We start from the raw sequence: 11609 nt of genomic DNA on the forward strand, positions 1-11609 counted from the left end.
TACAAGCAACCAAAGATAGTCTTTGACCTCAAAAAAATTACAATTAAAGGAGAAAGAAAATACAGAAAGGGAAGCTAGAAAATACAAGAGGTATGGAGGGTAGGATGGTGGAGAGAGTTGCTGAGAAATGATATGGAGGCTTGATTCCTGGCAAGATAAAAGGTAAAAAAAATCGCCTCTCAAAAATGGAAGACCCAAGGGCTAAATCCAGTACTGCTTTGGAAGTGGGCAGCTGATGAAGATGGCCAGAAAAGGAGTGGGGACTGGCTCTCCAAGCCAGATAAGGCAAAATCTCACCTTACCAGTCATCAGCTTGTATAGTGGAAAGACTACTTGGAGTCAGGAGATGTATGCTCAAATCCAGACACCAAAAATTACTAGCTACACCATTATAGCAAGTCACTTAAATTCTGAGTCTATCATCTGTAAAACTGGAATACCTAGTTTTTTATGTATTTCATATACATTATGTTTACCCATGTTATATGTGTGTATATATACCTATGTGTGTGCACACATATTGTCCAAAATTTTCCATAATATAGGTAATGATAGCTAATATACTAAGTTTTACAAAGTACTTTATATGATAGGAAAATTTGGAAAAGTAAAATTACATAGAATTGTTTAAATAGCATGCAGTGCTGGAATTATTGATTAAATAATAGCTAAGTTCATAAAAATGTATAGAACTATCATATTTATGTGGTATATATAATAGTTAAAGTTATCAACCTTAACTTTCAACTAACTGCTGTATGAAAATGAAGTAAAAGGACAAGCTTTATCTTTTATGTGCAACTTCCTAAATTCAGTGTCAAGATAACATAACTTTTTCCTGGCAAAGTTCTTATAACAAAAAGCAACACATGAAAGAAAAGGCTCAGTTCTTATGTAAACAAAAATGGTCCAAACTTTTGAAGGAATGAGATTTTACAAACAAGTTTATTTTTTATATGTAAATGGAAACACAGCCATAACTGACACCTAAAAACTGTTTATTAAACAAGATCTTAAAATCTGATGAATTTTAAAATTAAGTTCTCTCAAGTGCTTATCAAATAGACAAGCAAAGTACAGTTCCCATAACAAAAACAAACAAACAAGAAACCCTCTACAAATATACTGAGCACTTAGAATGTTAAAAATGAAAAAGCAGTGAAGTGACTCAAGTAGTGAAGACAGTGCTGGGAGACCCTTCCTTAATCCCAGAAGTATATTTCAGTAAAATGTTTAACTATTTTGTCTTACACACTGATGAAACTTTCTAGGAAAAAAAAAAAAAGGGGGGGGTATACATGAGTAACATTAGGGTCTTCTGAATGTTTTCTTAAAAAAAAACAAAATACCCTTGGAGAAATTTAATACTTCCTGAGTAACTTTTTAGCCATATCAAACATGATTTCATAAAAACTCTTAATTTTTAGAGTAAATCTACTGACGTATATGTATGAATATACAATGTAATTCAATGCAGGTAAACTCAAAAGAAACCGTATAGAACCCAAATTTAAGTTCTATTGAAAGTTAAACCAATATGATTTATCGTCAAATTTTACAAGGATATCTGCTTGAATACTATTTTCAGTAAAATGGATCATTGAAAAGTAATATTTTCCAGTTTAATAACAAAATACTGATAGCCAATTTGGACTATCAACTTTGATGTATCTTCTACCACACGCACACACACACACCAAAATAGATTTACTACCAAAACAATTGTGTTACACTACAAAAAGTTACAAATAATTAAAATATTTTCTTTATAATACAACCAAATTTTACAATCCACCCCTTTCCCTAAACTTACTACAATGATTAGGAGTTGTGGCACTTTCTTCTGCAAAAAACAAAACAAAAAACAAAACAAAAAAAAAAAAACCCTTTCCTCTTCATAAAACCCTGAGGTGAAAAGGCTATTAATAAAACTGGAACCACTATTTTTTTTTCTCTCTGTATTATACTGCAGGTAAGTTTAAAAAATTTTAAAAAGGAAATGTAACAACTTTCAGAGCTGTTTTCTACAGTTTTTCAAAGAAGTCATTTCCACATCAACATTGCCAAGAGTCTAATCTGACGCATTTTTTAAAAGTTCGTCTCAATACTTATTAGTGCCGAGATGGGCGCCATTTCCCATCCCTACTGTTTTCTCTTCTGCTATCATAGTCATGGCTCCAACCATCATGGATCCTATCTTCATAGTACGAATCATCTCTGTTCCCTCTATAATGATGGTCAGATCCATGATCCCCATAACGCTGCTCACGGCTATACAGCCTATCTGACTGGTAGGGATGGGAGTTCTGCCTGGTTTTTCTCTGTGACATTGGTGTATCCTGGCACCACTGGGAACTTGAAGAGAGGTTGAACGAATGGCCATGCTGCTGCCCTGAGGGTGTAAAATTAGACTGATCCAAGTGCTGAGGTACAAACTTCCCACTGAATGAACCCTGCTGCTGCTGCCACAGAACGTTGTTCATCTAAGAGACAAAAATTAAAAAAAAAAAAAAAATATATATATATATATATATATATACTAAAAGATATGATAAATCACTCATCACAATAGAATAACAAAGCCAAAATAAAATATCAGCCAAAATAGATTTTTAGATTATGGTCCTAATTGAAATAATCTATTTAATAAATGTTTGAGTGCCAATTATGTACAAGGCATTGGCAAAAATAAAAGGATAACTAAGATAGAATCTATATAAAAGAAGCTTATAAACTCTCAAAGGAGAGTTAAGATATATGTACATATATAACATAGTACAAAACTAAGTAGGTACAAAACAAAAAGATTACATCTCACTGAGGAAATCAAGGAAGTAGCATTTGAATATCACATTTGTGTTTGGCCTCAAACTAAGACATAATCTGTAAAGGAGACTGAATACTAAAACAAGAAGTTTAGGCTATAGGTAAACGGCATAATTTAAGATATTATGCCAATAATGTGCAAGTTAGATTAACTATCATCATTTATAGTACTACAGTAATAGAGTAAGTGTAAGATAATAAAAGCAAAAACCAGAGGGTGGGAATATATAGGAAGGAATAGATACAAGAACTATTTTGATGGAAAAATTGGCAAAATGTGATAAATGGTTAAGCTATAAAAAGCAAGGTGTAAGAAGAAATAAAGGAGGAACTTAAGCTTTCAAAGCTGGGTGACCAAAAAATGGTAATACTATTAAAAATAGAAATGTAGAAGAGGCACAGTAGCCTTAGTTGCTTTGAGTTATAAATAAATGGAAATAAAGGCAGTTCTGCTCTTAAACCCTAACATATGTGTACAATTATGTATATATGTATATCGATGTGTATATATTGATCTGACTAAAATGCCAAATATAGAATTTATGAAATCTAACTTGGAAAAAATTAGTTAAGAACTCTCTAATTTGAGAAAACACATGATTACAATAATTCATGATACAATTTTTGTGAACTACAACCAGTTTGTGGATTAACAAAATTCAGATTATAAAAATAGCTTACCACAGCTTGTCTTTGAAGATTATCTGGAGATGAGAAAGACCTCTGTAGCATTTGTGCAGAATTATATCCAGATGTCATGTTATCCATATTCCTTTCATATCTACTCAAAAAAGAATTTATCATTATATTCAAAGGAGCAATATTGCATAGGACTTTGATTCTTAAAGCCCTAACCCATTATTCCCAAGCTTCCTATATCAGGTAAGATGTGATATCAATATGAGTTCCCACCACAAGACAAAGATTCAACCTTATCCATGCCTTTTCATTTTGTGCAACCTCTATTTCTTCTCTTAAAAAGGGGAGAAGGGTATTCATCCACCATGCTTCGGGACTTCCAGATTTCTTGACAGTGTTTACAATTGTATTTGGACTGCCCACTGGTTGTCCCCCTTGCTATATGCAGTACATAATATTAAACATACAAATTCTATTCAATTCAAGAGTTAGTGTGAGTTAATAATTTAACCAGCTGAGGTCACCAAACATAACAACCAACTTTCTAAAACACCATTCTCAAAAGCTCAATAAAAATCAGAGAATATAACTAAACTAGTGTATACTTACTTACAAGTGGAGCACATATAGAGAACCCAATGTCAAGTGGAGACCATGAATGCAATACTCACCTGCCATTTCCAGCATGGAACTGTTCCCACCCACTGTTCCTCTGTTCAGTCTGAAATCCTATGGCTAACAAACTTCGACCATCTGTTACTTTCCTAATTATTGCCCAAAAGTAAACTATTTCCCTCCCCAAACTTCATTACCTATTATCTAATTCCCAAATTCCCCAATCCTCTCACCCATGCCCCGGGTTCCAGCTCATCCTTTTCACTGTGCCTTTTAGAACAAAGCTTCTTAAACTCTGGGTTGCAACCCTCTCTATGGGATCACCTAAATAAATGTAGGGGTGGTGAAATTCTGATTTATTATTAGCAAATTTTTGACTTGCATACCTATCTTATATACCTGCGGTGATTTCTTGGGCAAAAAGGGGTTGCAAGTGGAAAATGTTTAAGAACCCTTGCTCTAGAATTCCTGATCCAGAATTAGCAAATCTCTCTCTCCATTCTAGACTTCTTTTCATCTCTTCTGGAATTCTAGAATCTGACTTTCTACAGATGACAATACAACCTTATTCACTTTCTGTAGCAATGGCTATACCTTCTCCCATTTTACCTCTAGACACAGCTTTCTTGGGAGTTTAAATAATTTTGCTCCTACTGCCACTTCTAGACCATTCATTTGTCATCATCATTCAACAACCTCTCTTTCGCAGAAACTCACCCCCCCCAAATGTATATCCTTGTTAACACCAAGAAATGTTTCACTTCAATATTTAAAAAATTCAACTTCCTTTCTGATCTTAACTTCCTTCCTTCTTATTTCTCCCTATATACCTTCTAACCCTTTTCAACTTATTCTGTCTTCACTAAACTCTCTAATCCCAATGCCCTTCAATATTTTCTTAGGTCGTCACCCCTGATGTCTTCGCTTTGAAATGTAGATACTGTAGTTATTAACGAATTCAACTTCTAAATCTTTTGCTGCCTAGCCTAATCATCACTCATGTCTAACCAACTCCAAACCTGAATTACTTGGACATCCACCTCCTACCTTCCCATTCAGGAAGTATAAACAATAGTTCAAGGAAGTCAAACAACCCAACTTACCAGATCCACTACAAATTAATGTTACCTAATTTCAACTAGGTCCTCACCTCATTGCATCAAGGCAATATTTTTAATCCTCACAAATTGAATCGCTACCATATTCTCCTTTAGAAGCAAGTCTGTCTCTTCAGGATAGTCTAGCAACATTACACTGAACTTGAATCGGGAAGCAAAATCCCTCTTTAAACACTTACTAGCTATGATCCTGTGACTCAGTTTCCCCGTCTATAAAATAAAAAGGAAAGGAGGTGTGTTTTTGGACAAGATACGCTCTCAAGCTCTTTCCAGCTCTAAATCTACTCTTTCCTTCTCTTAAAACTTTTCAGCAGAGGACCTTGCCTTATATTCTAGTAGGTAATTAGGTAATATAGCACATAGAGCAATGGACCTGGAATAAGGAAACTATTGGTTCAGATCCTGTCTCTCTTACTAGGTATGTGACATTAGGCAAGTCACTTAAGCTCTTGTTTGCTTTCCTCATCTAAAACACATAGATAATAACAGCATCTACCTCTCAGGGGTGTCATGTGGGGGGTGGGGGAAAATAAGCTATCAATAGCTTTCAATTGCTAATTATCAAGAATGGAATGCATACGCCATGCCCTCTTACCTTTCCCTATGCCCCCAAATCCCTAGACCTTATCCCCTAAAATTCTGAATTTTTTAAAATAGCATTTCCATAAACAATACAAAAGATATTAAAAGTCTATAATTGTTATTACTTTCAATGCACTTTTAGAAATGTTTCAATAGCCCTCTATCATTACAAATGCTACTCCCCCCCCCCAATCTCTCAACCCTACTCCCAATAAAAACCAAAAAAGAAAAAAAAAAATTATAAGCACAGTCAAACAAAATAAGCAAACCAATGATCTCTTAATAAAATCTGAAGGACTTTTCTCAGTCCTTATCCTTCATCTCTTTGCATCATTTAACACGGCCGACCCTTCTCTCTTTTGGATACATTCTCTTCTTTGGGTTTTTGTGACACTGTTCTTTAGTTTTCCTCCTCTCTAATAACTTCTCCATTTCTTCTACTGGATCATCTTCTATCTCACATCTCTAAACTTCAGTCCTGGACCCTTTTTTTTCCTATACACCTTTTTACCTGGTATCCTTGTCAGGTTCCATAGGCTTGTCCCTTGTCAGGTCTCTCTCTGTGCACATGATTCCCAGATATAGAGATCAAGGCTTAAGCTTCCTATTGAGCTTCAATCTCACATCACCTAATGTCTTTTGGATATTGCCAACTGGATATCTATAAGCACCTCAAACTTATCATGAATCATCATCTTTTTCCCCAAGATTATTGGCTCTTCCAAACTTTCCTATTTTTATTAGGAAAAAAACTTTATTCTTCTAGTCCTAAGCTTTTTAGATATTTTAACTTTGCAAAGTTGCTCGATTTAAGGAATGTAATTTCAGTTAGTTGAAAAATTGTAACAAAAAACAAATAACTAATTTGGTTTTATTAAAGAATTAGCCCAGATGTACAACTTCAGCATTATTATTCTTTATTCCTAACTCCATAAATTCAATTATTTGCCAAAATCTAATCAATTCTCTCCCCATCTCTTCTCTCTATTCACAAAGCCACCACTGTAGTTCAGGCTCTTATCATCTCTTCTCGCATAGACCACTGAAATAGCCTATTTGGTCTCCCTATCTCAAATCTCTCCTTTCTCCAATTCATCATTGCAGTTCTCATTAATTTTCTTTAATTGCAGTTTAGAATACTGTCATTCAACTCTATGATAAATCCCAGGGGTTTCCTATGGCCTCTCTAAAATAAAATGTAAACTCCTTTGTTTGGCAATCATTATAACCTGGCCCCAACCCACATATCTTTGGTGTACCTTTCTCTGCCTTCATACAGAAGGCAAACCAAGGTCTTTGTGGTTCCTCCTATATAACTTTTTCTCTCTCTTCTCTGGGCATGTGTCCTAACCATCTCCTGAATTCCTAACTGCCTTTCATTCATTCTCTCCTTATTTGTGCTCTTAAAACTTAACTTTCATTCAGGTTCACCCTTCACATAAAGCCTTCCCTAGTGTCTGCCTAAGTCTGTAGGCCTTCTCTCCCAGCTCAGACATTTACATAAGCTTCTCAAACTCTCCTTTTTTCCCCCCATATCCCTAGCACCTAGCATATAGTAGGCATGTAATAAATGCTGGTGATGATTGTTGCAATCAGATAGCACATATAGTATTTTGCAACTCTTAAACTTTATAAATAAAAGCTTTTACTAGATTTCCAATCTTTATTACCCTTATGCTTCTGTATAACCTAAATTAATATAAAACTTAATTTGGCATTAATTATCTGATTCATATCAGAGATGCCACACGAGGATATTTTAATTCCTGAAATACAAAATAGACCTAATTACAAGGAACAGTCAAAGTATGATTCTAAGAATGATATTCTAATAAACCCAATAACCCTGAAATTAAACCAATTTAGTATTTATTCGACAACCTGAACACCTTTCATGTGTAAGAAACTATGCTAGGTAGTGAGGAAGATATTAAGATGATTAAGACCTCATTACTATTATTATAATATGTTAATCATGTGATGGCCACTGAAGAAAGTTCTAGGGGTGGGAGGGGCAAAACAAAAAAAACAGAAAACCAATTTTATTAACCAGAACTGGTAGCTCTTACCTGCTAGAAGCTGAAGTGGACTGTGGTATGCTAGATGGACTTGCATTCCCAAGATTATGCTGGGAATATGATGAACTAACCTCCTGAGAAGCATGACTACTTCCTGAAGAAAACATATTTGAAATTTGTTTTTTTTCAAGGTCATCCAACTTCAAAAAGTTAAGTTTGGTATAACCTTAATATCTCAGACACTAGAAATAATTTGCATTTCAATATTCTACTCTACTAGTTTCATCAGAGTAAGAAATTAAGTTAACAAACAAAATGTTATACACAACACTAATACCCAGTGGGTAAAGATGCAATCAAACTGCAACATTCCAATTGCCAAAGCAAACAGAAGAACAATTAGCTGAAAGTTCTTTCTTACTAGCTCCAGCAATTATAATTCATAAAAACAAATTGTGGAAAGAAACAAAGCCCAGAAAGAGTAATTTCCTGAAGATGATTCTTTCCTTATAAACAAAAGACATGCAACCACTTAAAGTTAAGAGAACTTAAAATAAAAATCTGAATTTCTTAATAACAGAAGTATTTGTGTTTTCCTACACCAGCTGATAGAAAAACATGCAAAATACCAACATGAATTTTGGGTGGCCTAAATGAGCAAATTACAAAGAAAAATGAACAATATGAAAAAGCAATTCCAAGAGAATACATTTAGTTTTGTATCAACTCAAGAAAAAAAGGAAAAGGGCACACAAATCAATTTAATCATCATCATTGTCTTCCCTTAAGCCCGATTTTAATGTCTCAACATAGACTAGAAATGAACAAGGAAAACTGAAAACTTTGCTAGGTACCCGTTTCCTCATCCAAAAAAAAAAAAAAAAGTGTTAAACTAGATGCTCTCTGATGTCCCTTCCAGTTCTAACTCTTTACAGAAATGACCTCAAGGAGAGCTATAAAATGGAAAAGATTAAAACACGGGCAGGAAGCTATCTTATATCTGGAATACAGGAATTCTACAGGTCTAAATTATCTAAACTAGATGTGCAGAAGCTCATCAAAGGATGGCCACCCAAGACAAAACTAAAGTCTGGAAAGAATATCCATTGGGGTAGATTATTAGAAGTATTAATCACTTCTTTGTCCATTTGCATTCTTCACTGAAGGGAAATTCTATTCTTCAAGAATGCTATCAAAGAAAAGGATAAATTGAGTTTTTAGGATTACAGAGAATAGTAATCATCCGTTTTGTTAGTGTTCCTCATTACTTAGGAATTCTAAACTTCACTAATATAAAATTGAGATGAAATTTTTTTAATTCTGCCTAAAGATATATTCTTTAAAATTTAACAGATACCTGATCTGAACTGAATTTTGATGGGCCTTCCAAAAAGTTTTATTCCATTAAGTAGATTCATTCCATAAGGAACAGATTCTTCATGTTTGAAATTCACAAATGCAAACTGCTTTGGTTTACCATCTTTATCCTTTGGAATTTTAACTTTTATTACAGGACCTGCCTGCAAACAAAAAATAAAATAAAATAAAATAAAGTTAAAGTTAAATGAAGCAACTTCTGAAAAATGTTCTGTTTGTAAAGAACAAAAATAAAGTAAATTTTAAAAATGGAACAAAATGCAAGTAACCACTTGTAGCAGGGCTTAAAAAATATATAGCACATGCATTTCAATTTAGATGAGAACTCAGGATTATTACTGCAAAGACCTAACTCACTCACTGAAGGGGGTTCACACAAAGAACCACCATCAATGCATTATAACTTACTCCACTGTGTTGCTAGCGGAAAGTAGTTTGCCTCTAAAGTGGTTTAAATATCCAGTATTTCAAAGCACACTAGTGGAAAAAATACTGGATTCACAGTCAGAGGTCTGCTTCTATCACAAACTCTCTGGGCCTGTTTCCTCATCTGTAAAAATGAATATAGTATCCCTTAGTCAGTTAACAATCCTTGAAATGCAAAACATAGTAAGTTTCAGGAGGTAATTAAGTGATGTGATTTCAAATTAAATTTCTACACCTGTATCTCATAGTCCAAACACTATTAATAATCACCAGACCCTGCCAAAGAGCATAGGTTGTAACTTCCCTTTTTTTTTGCCTACATCTACCCGCCACTTTAAAAACTGTTACCAAAACCTTCCTCACAGCTACTTGTATCATTACCCCCATTTTACGGATGAGGAAACTTAAGTTTGGGAGAAGTGCCTACAATTACACGGTTGAATAAAGCACCTCGCTTAAAATCCAAACCTAGGCCCTTTCAGAGCTTCCTGTCCCGCGCTCTCTTCCCACTCCACACACGCCTCTTCCAAGATGCAAGCAAACCAAGTGAGAAGTGAAGCAGCTACCAACCAAGGAAACTTTTAAAAAGTCAATGTTCGTGCTCACAGACGACCAAAAAGGCCAGGACAGTAATGACAGACAGGTGAATCTTCTCCACCAGGATCAAAGTTCGTGGTCCCTTATTCCCTAAAAAGCGACTCCCGGCCTAGCCTAGGCGTGCTCCCTCTAGCCCCCGACATCTAGCACCAATCTCAGTAACTTCGCTGCTTAGGAGGCCGGCACCCACCCCCCAGAAATCAAGCACAGCCTTCTTCCTGGCCTCAGGCCAAGACACCCCGACCCTCGGGTCAAAAGGCCTCCAGTACGCACGCGCGAAGGCGGCGCTAGGCAAGACCGTTTAGCTGAGGCCTACCCGGACGAGGGGCGGGGAAAGCGAATAAGGGGCGAAAGGGAGCTGATCCCGGCCCCTTACCTGGTGGAAAAGCTCGAAGAGCAGCTCCTCCGTCACTTTAATGTCGAGATTGCCCACAAAAAGAGTCCGATCCGCTTCAGCAGTAGCGGCGCCCATCTCCGCAGCCGCAGGCCCCACTGCTGGGATAGAATCGCCGTCGCCGGGTGGACTGCGCACGCCCGGAAAGCTGTTCCTCCGACTTTCCCCCTCCCGCTCCGACAAAGACCACGCCCCCTGTCTCCGACTCACATCGACGTACGTCAGGATGCGAGTGCGCATGCTCCCTATTCGAACCTTTCCCTTACGGGAGATTCTCGAGGAACTGTCACTTTTAACCATGGTAACGCGGTCGGTTACAGAGGCCTATCGAAGCTGCCTGGACCTGAGAGCCGGTACGCGGCGGAAAGGGCGACACTACGCGACCAAGCCCCTTCCCGGCTAACACTAATTAGAAGATGGCCCTGCTCTTGCATTTACAACCTTACAGCGACCGAGGCGAAGGATGTGTGGCCAGCAGTCAGTTCCTCAGAGCTCGGGGACAAGGCGCACGGCCTTTGGGGCAGGTGTCTGGGGATAACGTCCCCAGGCCTAGGCCCAAGAAGACTTCCCCCGAGATCGGCCCGCTGCGAGCTCCGCGGAGGGGGCGTGTAGTGGGAATGGAGGGCTGCCGAGCCTCTCCCTTCCGTTATACTGGTAGGGGAAAGGTGCCCGCCCAGCTCCTCAGGTTCACACCTTACCCGCCTCGGAGGCCCGAGAGTGAAGCGGCCGCCGCCGCCGCCGCCGCCGCCACCACCGCCACCGCCGCCACCGCCACCGCCGGAAGTGGGCTACCGCTGCCGCCTGCGCGCGGACCCCCGCACGCCGCTTGGGTAGCCCCCTGGCCCTGATGTCCGTTTCCGTGGTGCCCGGTGACCGAGGTGTGAACAAGGCCTCCTCAAACAGCTTTCTTGGTGCAATGGCTGCTTTGTTTTTAGGAGGATGCTTTGCTTGCTACGAAAGAAACACAAACGAGTCCTCAAAGTGCTTACAGTTAGATTTTAGAACACCGGGGCGGCG

The 11609-nt window shown here is 37.7% G+C and overlaps 1 protein-coding gene across 5 annotated transcripts; it reads right to left on the reverse strand.

The window, feature by feature from the left end:
- Positions 1 to 926: 926 nt before the first annotated feature.
- On the reverse strand, positions 927 to 11371 carry RBM7 (RNA binding motif protein 7). Of its 5 annotated transcripts, none has more exons than XM_074304209.1 (5): positions 11291 to 11371; positions 9156 to 9318; positions 7850 to 7952; positions 3508 to 3607; positions 927 to 2483 (listed from the first exon to the last, which is right to left on the reverse strand). In XM_074304209.1, the coding sequence occupies exons 2-5, from the start codon at positions 9214 to 9216 to the stop codon at positions 2112 to 2114; spliced, it is 636 nt and encodes a 211-aa protein (XP_074160310.1). In that variant the 5' UTR covers positions 9217 to 9318; positions 11291 to 11371; the 3' UTR covers positions 927 to 2111. The 5 variants fall into 5 exon arrangements, with proteins under 5 accessions (XP_074160310.1, XP_074160309.1, XP_074160312.1 ...); XM_074304208.1 differs by lacking the exon at positions 11291 to 11371 and adding an exon at positions 10575 to 10810; XM_074304211.1 differs by lacking the exon at positions 11291 to 11371 and adding an exon at positions 10172 to 10406.
- Positions 11372 to 11609: the final 238 nt, after the last annotated feature.

Source organism: Sminthopsis crassicaudata, chromosome 3 (assembly GCF_048593235.1).
Source record: "Sminthopsis crassicaudata isolate SCR6 chromosome 3, ASM4859323v1, whole genome shotgun sequence".
NCBI classification, from domain to species: domain Eukaryota; kingdom Metazoa; phylum Chordata; class Mammalia; order Dasyuromorphia; family Dasyuridae; genus Sminthopsis; species Sminthopsis crassicaudata.

Bases quoted from the DNA above. Each gene is read 5' to 3' on its own strand.
- RBM7 (XM_074304208.1), bottom strand. From the start codon at position 10,670: ATGGGCGCCGCTACTGCTGAAGCGGATCGGACTCTTTTTGTGGGCAAT. The intron at 7,953-9,155 runs GTATCTGTTAAA...TGTTTTCTTCAG, and splicing joins CAAAATTCAGTTCAGATCAG to GAAGTAGTCATGCTTCTCAG. The intron at 2,484-3,507 runs GTAAGCTATTTT...TTTGTCTCTTAG, and splicing joins ATCTTCAAAGACAAGCTGTG to ATGAACAACGTTCTGTGGCA.